The sequence below is a fragment of the Gopherus evgoodei genome, chromosome 1 (assembly GCF_007399415.2).
Source record: "Gopherus evgoodei ecotype Sinaloan lineage chromosome 1, rGopEvg1_v1.p, whole genome shotgun sequence".
NCBI classification, from domain to species: domain Eukaryota; kingdom Metazoa; phylum Chordata; order Testudines; family Testudinidae; genus Gopherus; species Gopherus evgoodei.
The window spans coordinates 81,657,388-81,675,384 of NC_044322.1; the positions used below are offsets into that span (position 1 = coordinate 81,657,388).

A 17,997-nucleotide genomic window follows, 5' to 3' on the forward strand; every position below is an offset into this window, starting at 1 on the left:
ACCCTCCCTGCCCCTATTGGACCCCTTCCCCAAATCCCCACCCCAGCCCTGCCTCTTCCCCGAGCCTACCACATTCCCCCTCCTCCCCACTCCCTCCCAGCCATGTGAAACAGCTGTTTCACAGCACAAGCACTGGGAGAAAAAGCAGGCATGTAGCATGCTCAGGGGAAGAGGCAGAGGTGAGCTGGGGGGCTGAGCAGGGAGCTGGTGGGTACTTAGCACCCACCCATTCTTCCCCATGGGTGCTCCAGCCCCAGAGCACCCACAGAGTCAGTGCCTATGTCTCCAGATGTTAGAAAACACATGGAAACTAACCAGTGCTAAAATCCTGGTGTGGACAAAATAGTTGTAGTTTTAGTAGGTGATTGTAAAGAGTAGTGTGTGCACACTAGGGCCAGGTCTACACTAAAGAGTTAGGTTGACCCAAGTACTTTGCTGAGAAGCATTAAGCCTACCTAACCCCAGTGTTGACAGTACTAGGGCAACTGTTGATGTAGTTGCTACCTCTTGAGCAGGTGGTTATCTACAATGACAGAAGAACCCCTCCCACCACAGTAGTGAGTGTCTACACTGAAAAGTTACAGCAGTGTTTCTAGTAAAGACATAACCTAGGAGAAATAAGTGTTTACCTGAACCTGCTAACGTGTTAAAATTACAACTGCCTTGTTCACATTAGGATTTTTACCACCTTTTATCACGTGTTAACTAACATGTGGTAAAAAACCACCATTTTTGCTAGTGTAGAAACATCCACAATCAGCCTTAAGAGAGCTTTTGTGTTAGACAAAGTTGATTGAGCTAACAAGATTGGACAGACACTTTTTTTGTCTTCCAAGACAGAGACAAAATGTGAACTCTTCGGGGATTGGGAGGAAGGGGGAGTGTCATAAAAGAGGGAGGAACAAATTCACCATCTACCAAGGGTAGTCACAAAGAACTATATAAATCTTCATTAAGCTGTGGCAATGTGAGGAACAGCGGAGGTTGACTAGCCTTTCCTGTCTGGAACTGAAATAAAACAGTTATGGAACTCAACTAAAGCCAATAAAGTCCCCAATAATTTGGGGAAACCCAGATCTAGATCAGAATTTAATGCCCAGTGCTTGTTCTCAAAATGGGCCAGACCAACCTTAGATCCTGTATAAAGAACTTTGCCCAGTTTATAAACAGTACTTTGTTCCTGTTCTCTACATTATCTTATCAGTTTTACCGGTGTTATTATGGAGGGTCAAATGAGAAAATATAAAATTAAAACACACAATGCACTGACTTTGGAGGGGTCAAACTCAATTTGACTTTTGCAGTTCAGGCTCATCTCCAAGATTTTAGATGTTTAAAGAATGACCCTAATGATACATATACAGCCATTGTTCCAACCATAGTACTCGGAATCGAATGAGAGTTTGTATACCACTCAATGGTGGGATATGGCTCTTAGATTATGTATGCAACATATAAATTTGTACTATACAGCAATTAATTACTTTTTAGGGCTAGATTATGACCCCACTTTGTCACATCAGTGTGCAGTTACTCGTACAAGTAGGCTCACCAGGCGAAACTTCCACCTTGGGCCCTCCACCCACGTCGCTACCCTGAGGTGCCCCTCCCACGGTAACTCCCTCCCTCCACCCTGAGGCGACCCCCTGCGGCAGTTCCCCACCCCTTACCCTGAGGCACCTTCACCAGCCCCAGCTCACCCCTGCCCCACCTCCTCCCCGAGCACCTCCTCCCCCCTTACTTGCTGCAGGCAGCCCTCCCCACACTCCCCTGCCCTAGCTCCCTCCGTCTAAATGCCGGCGGTGACTGGAGCTGCCAAAGATCCAGCTGCAGCGGTCGCTGCCAAAGAAAATGGCGCCCCCCAAATCCTAGCGCCCTAGACGACTGCCTAGGTTGCCTAAATGGTTGCACTGGCCTTAGGCCCATTCAACCCAATGTGTTCCCCAGTGTAAGAAGTTGACAATCTGGCCCTTAATTATTAACTCTGGAATCCTATCTCATGTTGTAGGGCTGATAGAGTCTGTCCGGTTACTACATTGATTCATTCATCCATCCATCCATGTAAAGCACAACTGATGCTTCTCTCTTCTTCCAGCACTGCACTGAATCGTCACCAAAGGGCTCCTCTCCCTCAAACACTATAGCCAAACAAACATAAAATTTAGCACTGGGTTGGGGCCATTACATAGAGCATTGCAGCTGTAACAGTTACACAGTTCAGAAAGGTTTCAGAGTAGCAGCTGTGTTAGTCTGTATCCGCAAAAAGAACAGGAATACTTATGGCACCTTAGAGACTAACAAATTTATTTGAGCATAAGCTTTCGTCAGCTATAGCTCACTTCATCAGATGCATGCAATGGAAAATCCAGTAGGAAGAGATATATATACAGAGAGAACATGAAACAATAGGTGTTCAGAAAGCTACAACTGGAGGGGAGAGGAGGAGGGAGAAGTACTGTGTCTCTCACATACCATGAAAGGGACCCTCCCACAGAACCCCTTCCTTACTGCCCAAGGGCCCAGGTTTTAAGTCTCTCTTTTCATTTTGGGTTTGTCAGCATATCACTATGTCTGTCTACAAGGCATAGGAGCCCCCTTTTGTTTGATGTATGCAGAACGCCCTAGGGCCCTGAAGGGGTTAAGTGGAGGAAATTCTTGTCAACTTCAATAGAGAGTCAGGCATTTAAAGCATTGTCTGTAAGACAAATCCAGTTACATCTGACATCAGATAGAAAGAGCAAACCCTTTCTCTACAAGGTTCTTTTTAATATACTTTCACAGTGGAAAATATTCATATTGTGGTTTTGCACTAAAAATAAATTATTCCATTCACAGCCAACAACAGGTAGCTGAGGTTAGTTCAAACCACCAGTAAACTAATGAGCTATGTGCTGCTGCATCTGTAGAAATGACCAGAACTCAAAACAGCCTCAAAAATAAGATCTATGAATCATTCTTGGAAAAGAAAAATTCACTCTACAATAAAAATGTTCTGCATAAACTTCTGCCACACCATGCATACTTTCAACATTTTTTTAAAAAAAGTAAAACAGTTTGCATTTATCTTGGTGAATTACAATGGCCTGGGTGTTTTTCCTAACTCTGGGAAGTCTCAAATGATCCCAGAACCCTAAAATAAAGTGATTTAGTTAGAGGCATTCCTCCTGCACAAACATTTGGAAAGCAATAAATAATAGCTCAAAGTATTATAAATCAGGATTCTGGACTTTCCATAAGCATGACAATGGCTATTGTTCAACAGACACAGTAAGAAACAAACACTGATAAAAAAAAAACCAGCTCATTCTTATTCTACTGTGCAACTATCTTTTTGTGATAATTTATGGGTCAGATCCTCAGTTGGTGTAAATCAGCACAGCCTCACTGAAGTTAACAGAGCTACATCAATCTACCCAAACTGAATATCTGGGCCACAGTTTGGTAACAAAATCTCCAGCAGTGCAATTTAATGCATTGCCTTACAAGGGTACATTTAGACATGACAAGTTCCAGACAACATGAGGACTTATTCCTAGTGTTATAACTGCTATACTTGGTAGGTAGTCTTCAAACTAGGGGCCAGCTCGTCCCAACCGGTAGTAAGACCCACACCAAGGGAAGAAATTGCCACCAAACTCCACTAGGGCCAGGATTTCACCTAAGGCCTTTATTTATCTTATAATAAAAGCTGAAGTTAGCCTACAGACTAGAATAACATGTTCTTGATAAATATATAATGCAAATAGCATAAACACTGGCTAAGTTTAGTACACTGAGTGGGATATCTCGATCTGTACATCAGCTATTTTGCCTACTTATTTTTAATCAAATGAGCAAATTTTCCTATTGTTCTGGAACAGTAACTTTAATGGGTGGATTGTGACAGTCCCTTCTCCTCCAGTTACACCCCCTCATATTATATCTTGTTTTTCTTTGTGTACTCTGAACATCTGGTACCAAGGGCTAGTTGCTCACTTGGGTACAAAGCTCAAGTGTAGCATACATTGCCCTATGTTCAGCTGTGCTTAATAGAAACCTACAAAATCATTCTCCACTGTAAAGGTTCCAGAAGCAACCTACAACTGGGGTTAGAGCATGGGGATGAAAGGAAGAAGTGACGGTGCTTTCCAAACATCCCATTTGACAGAAAAATAAAGTACAAGAGAAGTTTTATTAGTCATCATCTAAGGAAACTCTTTTTGTGAATGCGCTTTCAAGAAGCATATCACTTTCAACACTAGTGTACTGTATCATCAAAAAACAAAGAAAAGGAAGTCACTTGTGAAGCATGCAAATATACAGCAAGAGAAATACAGAAATATAAATTAATTCAGATTTTATGGCAGTGTCAGAGGGAATAGGAGTTTCATAAAAAACACTAATTTCAGCATTGATATGAAATTTGGAATAACAGATCTTGATAACTGGGGTTTCCCTGTAAGATTTTAGATAGTTATTCTGTACTTGGCGCATAAGCTCCCCTTCAGCTGTTTTTAATTAGTAACAAATTACATTGTCAATCATATTTATTCTTTAGCAAAAACTGAAATGCGTACCAGTGGGTGAAATTCTGAGATCGTTAATAGGGGGCGATCATATCTCCCACTTCCAGGAGCAAAGGAGAGAAAGATACAACAGACTTAAGCTTCTTTGGGATGAGGTGTGTGGGAAGGACCCTTTCCCTCATAGACACTCTTCCAGTTTCATCTCTGTGCTGGGGTTGGACTGGGAGTGGATTTGGGATTATGGTTGCTCCCCATGGAACTGTGTTCATCCTGAAGGTGCTTTTTCTGGGTAAATTAATACTGATCAAGTCAACTATAGAGTCTGTCTTCTGTCAGAAGAGTCCAGGGAGACAGAGAACAATGTGAATTTGGGATTATGGTTGCTCCCCATGGAACTGTGTTCATCCTGAAGGTGCTTTTTCTGGGTAAATTCATACTGATCAAGTCAACTATAGAGTCTGTCTTCTGTCAGAAGAGTCCAGGGAGACAGAGAACAATGGTGGAGTCAAGTACAAGCCAGATTTGAGGCTGGAAGCTCATGTGGAGAACCTGGCCCATCAGAAAACCCCAGGAACCAATTGACCGGTTTAGAAGCACAAACCCCATGATTTTTCCTGCAGAGAGATGGGGTTGGATGAATTCACAGTAAACTTGCAATACTGCCTGTCTCTCATGTAGAAGCAGTAGACACTAAACCTGCTGACAAGTAATATTGCATGTAAATTTGGTCTCAGACATATTAGAAGGAAAATGCACTCCCCCCCCCACTATTAAGTGCAACTGAAATCAAGTGCGTACACAAGATTCACTATTGGTAATCTGGCTGGATTCCTTGCATACCTTATTGTTTTGTTAAAGCCAATGGGGGGAAAAAAGATATCTGACATGCCCTTAATGAAATATCGCTTGTCTAGAATAATTAAAAGTACAGCAACCAAAAAATAAGTAAATAAAGTCTGAAATGTTTTTCTCTACTACTGTTACAAATAAAGATTGGATGAAAAGTTTATTATTTCAGTTTGTTCGCTTTGTGCATTTGACAGCACATTGTGAATTGTCAGCTTCCCTTACTTGTCTGGGTATCTAACATAGCAACAATGGAGAGAAAAAACCATCAGTGATTACAAAACCGCACAAATTAGTAGGCGACTGTAGTATCTGAAACTATAAATATTTATAAATATTTTACTTCTCAGCAACTGAGAACCTTGCAAGTCAGATAGTCTTTTGAGAAAGTGGTGCTGTAAAATAGCATATGACCATTCTACAACTATCACATGTATGCACAATTTATAGTCAAATCCACATGCATTATCCAACGTCAATTTTGGCTACAAAGTAAAAAAGTCCACATGCACAAAATATTATGTTCATATATCTGATGTAAATGACTCATCTGACCTACCTTTTTATATAGACTCAGATTGTCACTCCAAGTTAGACTTTTGCCCTGCATATAGATATCCAATCTTCATTCAATGTTCTCTCTTCTGAGGTAGCTCAAGTACAGAGAGCAGCTCTACAATCACACAGTAGATTCCCTGGATAGCAGGAGCTAAACTCATAATATAATTTTTTAAAACCAGTTCATAGCACTGGGCCAAACTTTAAAAAATGGTTATTTAAAGTTAGGCGCCTAAGTTTATATTTCAGCACCTAACTCAAAGTAGCCTGATTTTTAAAGGCTTCTGAGTATCCACAACTCCCACTGCAATCAACGTTAGGCTTCCCAAAGTCTGAACATTTTGGGCAGGGCTTTTCTAGCCAGCATATATAGGACTTAAGTCACAGCAGAAGGTTTTGTAACAGTACCGACATGGCCAGCCTCAGCCAAAAGAATCTGTTGGCTGAACAGTACAAGAGATGTTGCCTTTCTCCCATTACAGAAAAACAAAAACCCTATTTCAAACAAAACCTTTATTATTGGGAGGAGGGGCAATTAAATACTGGAGTATCAGTAGTGGAATCTAGTGTGATCTAGATTCCAGCCCACTGAACTACAGCACCAGTAAACTGAAATGTTTTATTTAACTAGGGGGAAGTATTTCATCATGAACAAAACATGTTAAGGTCTAATCTAATTTTGCCATAATCAAAAGCACACTAAACAAATGAAAATAATATATGTCGTGGAACCTTGCAGACCAGTGTCATAGACAGATGGAAAACATTTGAAATCTCTTTAAAATGTGGCACAAGTATGTCAAGGTGATCATTTCTCTGCACCCCCTCATCATAAAACCTTCAAAGACAGATCTTGCTCATGAGAAAAGCATGTTTCATGCTCTTCTTTCATCCCCTGCACTAGAAGTAGCAATAAACCTTTAAGTATCTAAGACAGAAACTGGTACAACATGGAACAAATATGTAGGGACAAAAATAAGACAAATACATCAGGATCTCCTCAGTTAGTAAAATTCTTTACAGAGAAGTAAAGAAACTTGACACTAGACAATACTGAGGCAGAAGAAAAGCTACACATGCATGCAGCATATTTAAATTCAGTACTGCACACTTTTGATTCCAATAAGAGCAGCTTTATTTGGATTTCTGATTTTCCTGTTTCCAATAAACTTTTGACAACTTCCATTTAAAAAACAAACTTTTGTTTATAATGCAAAATGAACAGAGAAGAACTCAGTGTTTTATCCATTAGGAGAGAACAGAACAGTGTTATGGTTTTGGCACTGCTAGTTATGTTTTTAGCTCCTATCACCTCAACCTGCTGTTTATTTATGGTTACATAAAATGTCAACAAGCAACGCTACCCAAAATGCTATTCACAACCAATGCTACTCAAATCAAGTGAGGAGGCCCTCTCATGCTAAGCAAAAAGTATTTGCAGATCTCTGAGCACTGATGATTGACAGAAATAAGTCTCAGTAAGGTGGGGTCATATTTGTATTTCACCAAGCTTTTTTAAATATCCCCAGAATGAGAAAAAAAAAACCATCAGGTAATGCAATGCACAAAAGTTGTAAGCACATTATGGACACTGCAATAAGTAGCCAATGTTTTTTGCTACTGTCAAATATCATGAGAATTACATAGACATAGACAGGCATGGCACAGATAAGTAGGCATTTTTATAGAAAACTGTAAAAATATCAAATGAACTTATATGAATGCCCAACTATTACTCCTCTCCTGACTCTTTAAAATTGTAGTGTTAAAAGGAATGCTTTGATAGTTCATTTTAACAGGACATGCTTTCCACAAGATCAACCATTGTTTTATTTCCATTTAAGGTATTATACCTAATTATTGTCCTGGTAAAATTGAGTTCCTTTGTTTTTACTGCTATGATTGTTACTGTCAGAAAAAAATATAAAAATCACACTCCAAGCTGTTACAGTACACAAGAGAGAGAATATGTTTGAGAATATTAATTTGGACATCCAATTAGTTATGCAGAGGTGTTCTTGTACAGTATCTGTAATTTACACACCATATAGAAAAGGAAATTGTAAGCTATGATTTGTTTAAAATTATAATTCATCATACTATATTATCTGCCAATATTGGATTCTGAGTCCCCCACCTCAGACCAAATTTGCATGTAAGTCAGAGTTTACCTGAGGATGAAAACACTGAAAACAGCAATGTAACAAACTGAACTAATTGGGTGGGGTTTGTTTCTCTCTCATTCTCTCTCTCTCTAACCCATAGGCAGACACACTTTCACAGAGAACATCTAAAATTACCAGGGGATGCTTCTACATGGCATACATTTGGTAAGGCACCACAGTGACCCTCCAGATGTAGGTATTGGGTCAAATCCTGCTTTCAATGGCTCTGTCCTGACAGGCAAAAAAAGGGTGCAATTTTATATCACGTTGGCTCAATACAACTGAAAAGTCCTTTTAACGCCCATTAAGGCACAGGCTAACAGTTTTGAAGGCAGGTTTCAGCCTGGCCCAGACTAGTAAATTTTGTCTAAACTAGGATTTAAAGGTTTGATGTTAGCATGTTAACTAAAATGTTAGCTAACATATTGAAGTCCAGTGTGGATAAGGCACTGGGTTTAGCATGTGCTAAACTATTCAAGGTATAGCCTAGACTTTTTGAACACAGTTAGCACGGTAGCTAAAAATTTACTAGCATTACACCTTAATTCCTAGTCCACACAAGGTTTAAGTGTCATATAACTCTCAATGATTAGTAATGGATGTAACTTGATGGCAAAATTGGTCAGTTATCTTCATTTAAGAACTGAGATGATGTTGACAATTATTCTTAAATGAAGTCCAGATTCATATTTCCCTACAGTAAGATTCTGGGGGGAGGGGAAAAAGTCTATCAATACAGATAAATAGTGAGTAAGCCAGCAAATAATAAAATAAATAAAAAAGTTAGTATTTGCTTTTAAGCACCTATCCATCAGAAGTAATGTACACCTTTAATTTGTCAATTAGGACACATTCCAATTTGCCAATTTAAACTTTAGTACCATGCATTCAAGTCTACTTTTTAAAATAGATATCTAAGTCAATAAGGACAAAGAATTCAATATCCACATTACCAAGTTAATTAATACAAGATAACAAAATTTGAGTTATTTTGTGCTATGAATTGTATTTTTATTTCCAAATGTGTAATCTCAGAGGCAAAGACTTCATATAATTGTGCTATTTAAATATTTCTATGGTTACTTTCCATCAGTACAGATGCAAGACCTGCACATGCCACCTTTGATATAGGCTTGACCCATTTCAAGAACTGGAGGAAGCAAATAGAAACACATAAGGTTCAGTCCCTCTGATATCTGAATTCACTGTTTCTAATTACATTGATTTGATCAGCCAGTTGACAAATACTGTGAGTCATACTCAGAAGCCTAGACACAACAATATATATGCACTCTTGAAAAAATTCTCACGCTATGCAAGCATTTACCTGACTAAATACCTTGTCTTTTTACACCCATCAGCCAGTCGTTTGGTGGGGAGAAATAAAGAAATCTAACTTGCTTTTTCCCCCATCTGGGAAAAACAGGGCTTGTACATCAACTTTTCTGATTAGCAAACTAGTTAGGGCTTGCACCTTCTAATTTCACTCGACAATTGATAACCAGTGTGCACACACTTCCGCAGAGAAGGATTTTTCAGCACAGCAAACCCATATAAAACATCAAGTGTCAGAATATCAGAGTTAAAAGTAATGGGTAAAAATCTGCAATTTCCTGTAGCCCCAAGTTTAAACTTTTGGAAGTAAGTTCTTAATTTATTAATTTTAACCTTGTTTTTGTTGGAGAGGATTCAGAGGAGCCTGTGATATTTCTTAAATGCCAACCTAAAAATTAGATGTATAACATCTGCACTAAGACCCTAGACTTAGAGAGACATGCTCAGAACAGGAAATGGTAGTTTGTTAATAAAGAAAGGTAAATCATTTTCTAAACTTCCGGGGGCAAACCTAGCAGTGAAAGAATGTTGACCTCAGTGGAAGGTAACTGCCACAAGTGACACATCAACTAAGCAACTCTCTTCTTAAAAGTGAGGCAAATGTTTTACATAAAGCTGGACTGCTTTCAGATCTGTCACTCCCTGTAGCATATTCTTCTCCTTTTAACAAATAATCATACAAACTCCTTGAACTAACCATATTAACTGTCCATTATTCCCACGAGTATTGAGCCTGTGGAAGCCAAACCTTTTTTGTGAACTAGTATTACTTATTTCCTATTTAAAGCACAAAAAGCTCATCACTTAACAGGATAGGCCAATTTTCAGTGTTGATTATTCCTAATCTGAAATGAGTTCATGCATTTCCCTATGTTCATTTTCGTCTTATGTTATGCAAATAGCCTTACAGAAATGGTATAAATGCTAAGAAAAATGCATTATTTTCAGCTATAGAAATAACATTTGAAGTTTTCATTTTCATTAACCTAAAGTTCTTAAAATCAATTTATTATTTTAGCCACATTGTGAACATGTTTCTTTGAACTTTCTCCAATTCAGAGCAATAAAGATATGGGGAGGGGGGGAAAAATGACAAGCAGCCCAGTTTAATTTCAAACGTTAATATATTTTCTATTTTATAGTGAACATATGCATCTGTCACCCCTTATTTGCAGCAACCATGACTCCTCATAAGAAGGGGTGACATTTGTAAGATGCCTCTTAAAATAAATATTTCTTTTTTATAAAATAATAAAACTTCAAATAAATATTCTTTACACTAAACAATATGTTGAAAAAAATTAGAAAATAAAGGCTGAATTTTACTGAAACTGTACAATATACATGAAGTCCAAAGGGAAATCAGAGTCTTGTAATAGAGGGTTTCCGTCAGGCAAAAAATACAATCTAAAAACATACTGATTGATTCACATTCTTCCGAATGTACAACATATTAGTATAATATTTTGTGACTGTGCCATGTTCTATGACACGACTTGTTTTTCACAGTTGAAAATATTATCGTATATACAAAAATATAGCACATTATCTCTGGCAGAAAAAAATTAAAAAGGAGTCATTTGCTAATTTACAAATTTTGCAAGTACTATTCACAAACAATAGAGTCACCTAGGAGTGTCTGTGTTGCTTTAGCTTATGCAATACATGGGTCACAAAGTACTGCATCCCATATTTGAGCTCCATTAGCTGGGTTCTAACAAGCAGATCAGTTAAGATGGCACACATACAGAAAAGCAGTTCACTGCAAACAGCAAAGTATACCCCCAGCCCTTCTACTAACAGTGCCAAGGTTATAGCTGTTTAGTTGGCTGCATATGTGTGTTAGAAGAATCCTTATAACTTTAGCATTCCCAACTAGTGATGCTATGTTGGCTTTTCAAAGGTCCTGGGGGGAATACTGGGAACTTTGCAACAAACTGTGTTTGAGTGTTTACAGCGGCATCCGGGCCTGTTTACCCGGTCATAACACCCCTGGCACAATTTAAGGCAACCCTGGGCTGGTAAGTAACACCACAAGCAAGGCAAAAAGAGGGATACAACACCCATGGCAGACCATCTAGTGCAGCAATGTGACTGACTGCAAGAGCATGGGTTGTCAGCACAGTTGTCCTCATCATCATTAGAGCAGTGATAGAAGAGGCATTTCACACAGCAAACACAAGTCCCATAATCAACTACATTCTGGGCTGAGCAAAGACACTGCTTGTCACAGATCCAACAGGATGGCAGGGTCCTTGGAGAAGTGCACTCCTTACACTTACATTTTCCACAGTCCTCACACCTATAGGCATGCATGCCCAAGTCTTCTTTGCTCAGGGGCTTCAGATCGCTTGTTTTGAACTCAGACTTGGGCTGCACCCTGATTATCCCATCAGCCATTGGCCCTGAGGATGATCCTAAAAGTCTGTGTTCAGATGAATTACTGCTTGTACTTGTCCTTGTACTGCTCCGTGAACCTGTGCTGACCGTACTGATGGAACGGGACAGGGGTGCCCGGGAGGAAGTATGTACCTGTGCATGTTGGACCCTGGTAAGATGACGATGTTCAGGCAAGCCATGTGGTCTTTCGTTTTTGTGCTGGCTAGCTGGACGAGGGGCAGGTTTAACTCCTGGTCGCGGAGCCACTGTAGGTCCCTCTGTGTACTCATTTGTATTTCGGATGGCCCTGATCTGGTCCAGTGACAACACATGAACCTGCTGAGTCAGAACATCCCTCAGGTCAGAGTCTCCCTGCTGCCTCCCACCGTCATGCCGAACCTGTAGCAAAGACTGGGACCCACTGCCATTCTGAGCTCTTGTCTCCATCAGTATCCTGAAGAGTGGTCACTCCAGCAGGCTTAGAACACATCTGAACTCCTGCAGCAACAAAGAGAAGATTCACTATTGTGTCATATTGTACATTTCCAAATTGTCTTTCCTCCTGAATGATCCCAGAGCATTTTACTAATTAAATAAGTACACTGCCATTAAAATGGAGCCACATTAAAGGTGGAGGGCAGGAGCCAGACTTGGTAAGTACTCTGTACCTGTCTGATTTTGTTAAAGACACTTATTTTTACTAAACGCACTAAAAGGTATTTTTCTCCATCAATGCAGAACACAGAAGTTTTAGGTTTTTAACAACTCAAAGATCCACATCCAGTAAACGGCACAGAACTCAGTTTAATCTATAATGCAGGGAGAGAGGTTTTTGCTGACCCTGGCAAGACTTTAACTTGTGATTCCAGGAAATCTAGGTATTTAAAACCTGATACTGAGACCTCCCAGTCATCCTGTGGCTAGACCATGGATTTTAACATAGCCACTTAGAGTGACTCTTCCTTTCATATAACACTATTAAAAATACATGTTACACGAAGAACAGCTACAAATATTTTAGCAAGTGTAATGTGACCTGCTAACGACAGACAAATTCTTCAACTTTATTTAAAACTGGATAATATTTTGGTAGGCTAGTCTCTTTACACATTACACTTAACATGATGTAAATAGCAAATTGTAGTTTAATACCAATGTCCCCCAAAAAACACCAAACAGCAATAAAATGTTTGAGATTAGATGCCAGTGAGTTAGTGCTACCAAAAATGTCAACTGCAGAAGTAAAAAAGGTCTCTGTCCAAGATTGTAAAGTTTGTCATACTTGTGTACTTCACGTTAGTTGTTATTTTATTTATTTCCTATTAAACACCACTGCAGAATTGTTTTTTACATTTCAAAGTATCTATAGATTATAATTTTAACATTGGGCATGACTAGAAAATACACAACAATTTGTGGAACAGAAATATGCAGAATACAATCTAAACACTACAATCCAATAAGACTATTTGAGGATACATCTCTAAGTAATTAAGAATGGAAGTGGGATTAAGAAGTTCAGTGGAAACCCAATAAAACATACATACAGTTAAGGAAAAATCAGTGTATGACTAGCATCATAAGCTTATAATATACTGATCCTTAGTACAATGGTTAACAAATCTGCAGATCAGAATTTACCACTCTATTTATCATTCTTTAATGGATTCTAAAATAGACAAAATTAAATTAGCTACATAAAAGTCCAAAGCAATTTGTTTTGACTTAAAAACAAATGTGAATCCTTGCTTCTTGCAAGGACCACACAATGTCTTCAATTATACCCAGAAAGGGCACCATAGTGTTACTCTGCACACATCACTTACCAACAATAAATAATACTACACCACAGTATTGTAAAATATATCCAAACAGACGCTTAAACAGTGAACATCTCCATATGCGTCTTTATTATTTATTCTAAAACCAAAGGAAAACATTTAACCTTTTACCCGCTGGTTACTATTCAAGCCAAAATAAGGTCTCTGTTTTATTTTATTTTATTAGCTGGCTCTTTTTTAAAAAGAAGAAATTTAATACAAATATTAGGTGTGTTCATTACTGTTAAATCTTGGCTTTCACCCAGCATGCATGTTAGAAATCATGATTCACAGCATGTGAAAGATATCTTGCAAACACATCTTAAACTCTTGTTTATATTTACTTCAAATTAAAACCCTTGCCAAGAGAAAAGTTTAAATCTAATGCCCAGAACAGACATGCCCTTACTGGAAGCTATTTAAAGATAACAAGGTTAAATCAAGGTACTCCCTACCTTGAGAGGAATTTGCAACATCACATACCCCTTCTTCGAATTCTAGATTTAAATTTAAAAAGCAAAGGAGAGATGTTTTTGCCTCTGCAGTACTGTTAACCCGGTCTAAAAGTACGACTGACCCTGACTGGCAGGTTCTTCGAAAGACAAGGGTCTTCGAAACTGAACCCCTTCAAACAACAAGGTAAAAGCTGCACAAGAAAACACTGCTCTTTTCTTCCTTTCCTTTTATAGGCTTCATCTTTGCCTAGAACAACGTTCTCAGAGCAGGTGGGGCGCAGCAATTCCTTCATTCTGTCAGGACTAGCTGATATTGCAAATGAAACAAGCAGCCTCACAAATGCAGACAACCTGGAGATAAACAGGAGACATCCTCTAGGGTGAAGGAGGGAGGCGGCTTCTAAAGTTGCCTTATCAGGAAAGTCAAGCCCATGCTTCCTTTTAACTATTGTGTATCCACCTCCTACCCCGAGGAGATGCTGGAGGAGTCTGAGAAGAGTTATATAAAGCTTTCCGCATTACTTCTCATTTGAGAGAACGCCTCCAAGGTAGTGTAGTAAAGTGCAGGTTTCCCCTTCAAGGGCTACCATTAAGCACCAATTCGAGGAAGTCAGCGGTGGGAAACCTCCCCAGTGCTGCTATATTTCACCTATTTTGTGTAAATTTCAGCCACATTCCTAGATTAGGAATTACAAAGTGGAACCCACAGAATTTGTAGAACAACGAACAGCCCTTGCATTTTATTACACCGAGAGCCTTAGAAAGATCCGTTAACAGGGCAAGATGCAGACCTACAGCACTCTTTATTTTTGCACGTACGTTTCCTGCAGTTCTTTCATGGAAACAGGACTATCCCCTCTCTCTCTCTTTCTAATCTCGGTTGATCTCAATGCTTTGCTCCTTCCCACCCACCCCCTTTTTTCCACCTACCGAATAAGAGCATAGCAAGAGAAACATTTGCTCCTTTTTTTTTTTTTGAGATAACGCGATTCACCACTTCCAAAAACCGAAGTCCACTCACTTGCTGAGCAGAAATGCCATGATTTGCTAACTCCTGCTAACTGGGATTGGGAAAAGGGGAGAAGGAGGCTGGGTTTTATCCTGTGCACGCATGGGGAGGTTTAAAACGCGAAGTGCTCCTTGTGTGCTGTGGAAAAACCCGTGTCGTGTTAGCTGGGAGAAGGGAAGCCTAAGGGGGAAAAAGTTCTCTGCCCATGAATTTCTGTTTTGTCTCGGGAGCCTTTGCAGCACACCCCCACCCCATCTCCATCGCGCACACACCAACCACCTCTTCTTTGAAAGTGCTTTGAAACCCCCATTAAGGGCTGAGTGTGTGATCAGACTATGGATTAGGGCAAAAGGGACTTCACCATCGGGGTGGGGCAAATTGACACACAAATAGCTTCCTGCAAACACCAGCAACTTTCAGAGGCTGTTGTAAAGTAAACCACCACCACACATATTAAACCTTTCCATGTCCTCCTCCCCCCAAACTGCTTCAGTCCTACACACCATATAACGAAACCCGGGGACAAATGTACTCCCTATTGTATAGACAATCTATTTAACTTTATCGCATGAAAAATATATTTATAGCAGGAGTGAGCTCACTTCCGAATTGCACAAGTCTCTCAATGCACTTAAAAGAATAGTGTCAGTCTGCCATTTAAACACAGATGGCTAAACGCACCAAGTACAGGGACCAAGCAGCCCAAAGGCGATACAAATAAATAACCCTCCAAATCCTACCCCAAACCCATGTAATGCTTTGAGACAGGATATACCCAGGACTTCCCCGTCTCTACCTTTCAGGGGCATGTTCCTGCGACTGTAGGAGAATACAGTATGCAAAGAAGTCAACGAGTTCTTCAAGTCTTTGCAATATTTCGTAGACATTGCTCCCTGCAAATGCTCAAACCTGAGTACAGATTTCCGCCCTCTAAGCTCACCCCCGCCGCCCAATGGCGCGGAGCTTGGGGGGCTCCCTCCCTGCAAAGTCATTCTGAGGGGCAACAAACGCGAAACAGCCCCCAGAAACCATCCGATGCTCCCCCCTCTCCCCGCCGAACTTCCCCAAGAAAGAAAAAAGCTCGCTGAAATTCTATTTCTAGCTCCTGGGGTGGGGGGATAGGTTCACCGATTGCAAAGGGATCGACCTTACACCTACATTTCCACGAGCTCCTCGGAACAAACTGAGCTATTACAAAAAGCTTGTTTTGCAAAGAAGGAAAATGCTCTCACCGTGATCGCGGCACTGCACCAACCCCCCTTCTCTCTCGTGTTTTCTTCTTCCTGCGGTTTGCAAGTAAATCCAGCCTAAAGCAGCAGCAAAAAAAAGAAAAAAAAAAAAGAAAAATCCAAACTCAGCTTTAGTCCAACTTGCAAATCATCATCACCATCATCTCAAAAAATCCAGAGCAAAGTGACCTCACTGTCCCCAGATCGATTATAAATATAAACCTCTATGAAAGGTCTCCAGGTCGGATGGGTATTTCTTTGCTCCTAAAAATAAATCACTCATACACTGTTTCCTTTTCCCCCACTTCTCAATCGCCAATACTAAGTCACTTTTTTTGTTGTTGCAAATGATCAAGGGGCGGGAGGGGAGGGAGAAGCCAACGCAAACACAATAAAGTGGTTCTAAAATACAATCCCAAAGCTTTTCTTCCACTGAGCTCCTCCACAAAAACAGCCTATGCAATGTAGCCGTTCTGCTGAGAAGCTGCAAGCTCCCCCCTCTCTCTCTAGCTTTCTCGTTCCCTCTGCGAGCGTGTGAGTGTTGCAGGCAGCGCTGTGGTTTGCAATCAGGGGGTGTTTTGGAAGCGCAGCAGATTTGTGGTGGTGCCTGTTGTTGTGTGTTTGGAGGAGGAGGAAGATTTGAGATCTGAGCTGCAGGGGCTTGGCGTTTTTCTGCTCGCGCTCCCTCTCTCTCTTTTCCTTTCCGGAGGAGGTAGGGTGATCTCTCTGCAAAAGCAGCAGTAAATGGCGTCATGTGGATCTGAGGAGGAACAGAGCAGTTGTTGTCCCAGAGGATATATCGCATCCGGTCCCAGCTCATTGGCTCTGCGGGGCTACATTCACTCACACTCCCAGCGCCCTGCCAGCACTCTGAGCCGCAGGAGGCATTCAAAAGGGCAACGGCACCGAGCAAGCCAGAGGGGGAGGCGGACGATTTGCACTGCAACTGCAGGCAGAGCCGCCGCCGCCGCCGCTGCTGCTATGTTACTGGTACAGCTGCTATTCCCGCTGCTGCTTCGGCCCGGCCTCGCCACCCCAGTGCTGCCTAGCGCAACAGCAACTCCCTCCCGGGGCCGCTGATTTTTCTTTAACACAACACTTAGTACGTGCGAGACACTCGGGCAGACAAAACAAAAGGCTACGTGGGACCCTCAGGCGAGCTGGCTGGTTACGCTGGATTGAACTGAACCCCTTGAGGTTGAGTTTCAGAAGACAATAAAAACTTTCCGGTGGTATTTTTTCGCAGTAGAGCTAAAGAGAAGTTAAAAACGCCCCCTCCCCTTCCTTTGCATTGTAGTTAATTCAATCGCCTACCACTTCTCGGCCGAAGGAGGGGGTATTATTTTGGGTACGGGCTGCTGCGTAAACACGATCATACACCATGTTCTAGTACTAGCCACACCACCTCCTCCTCCAAATTAGTGGCTGCGATAATAAGGGGAACGCGGTGTACCTCAGACACCAGCTATCTGCTCGGGACATACTTATCCTCTACACAATGGAATGAGTAGCACTCTGTTTTGTGCGTGTGTGTGTCCAGGGGATCAGCATGATGCACTGCGGTGTAATATGTACTAAAAACCAACAACAAAAAGAAAGGGAGAAAGAAAGTTCCGGCCTCGTTGCTAGGACTGTGGATACACTGCCATTCATGTGACAGTCAGAACTTCATTTGTTTAAGGTAGAGGATATACAA

General features: G+C 40.7%; 1 protein-coding gene across 2 annotated transcripts; it reads right to left on the minus strand.

The window, feature by feature from the left end:
- Positions 1–10,514: 10,514 nt before the first annotated feature.
- SPRY2 (sprouty RTK signaling antagonist 2) lies at positions 10,515–17,203 on the minus strand. 2 transcript variants are annotated; one of them, XM_030567223.1, is made up of 3 exons: positions 16,524–17,203; positions 16,305–16,379; positions 10,515–12,286 (listed from the first exon to the last, which is right to left on the minus strand). In XM_030567223.1, the coding sequence occupies exon 3, from the start codon at positions 12,233–12,235 to the stop codon at positions 11,294–11,296; it is 942 nt and encodes a 313-aa protein (XP_030423083.1). In that variant the 5' UTR covers positions 12,236–12,286; positions 16,305–16,379; positions 16,524–17,203; the 3' UTR covers positions 10,515–11,293. The 2 variants fall into 2 exon arrangements, with proteins under 2 accessions (XP_030423083.1, XP_030423092.1); XM_030567232.1 differs by lacking the exons at positions 16,305–16,379; positions 16,524–17,203 and adding an exon at positions 14,064–14,482.
- Between the last annotated feature and the right edge of the window lie 794 nt (positions 17,204–17,997).

Coding starts and splice junctions, on each gene's coding strand:
- SPRY2 (XM_030567223.1), bottom strand. CDS start 12,235: ATGGAGACAAGAGCTCAGAATGGCAGTGGGTCCCAGTCTTTGCTACAG.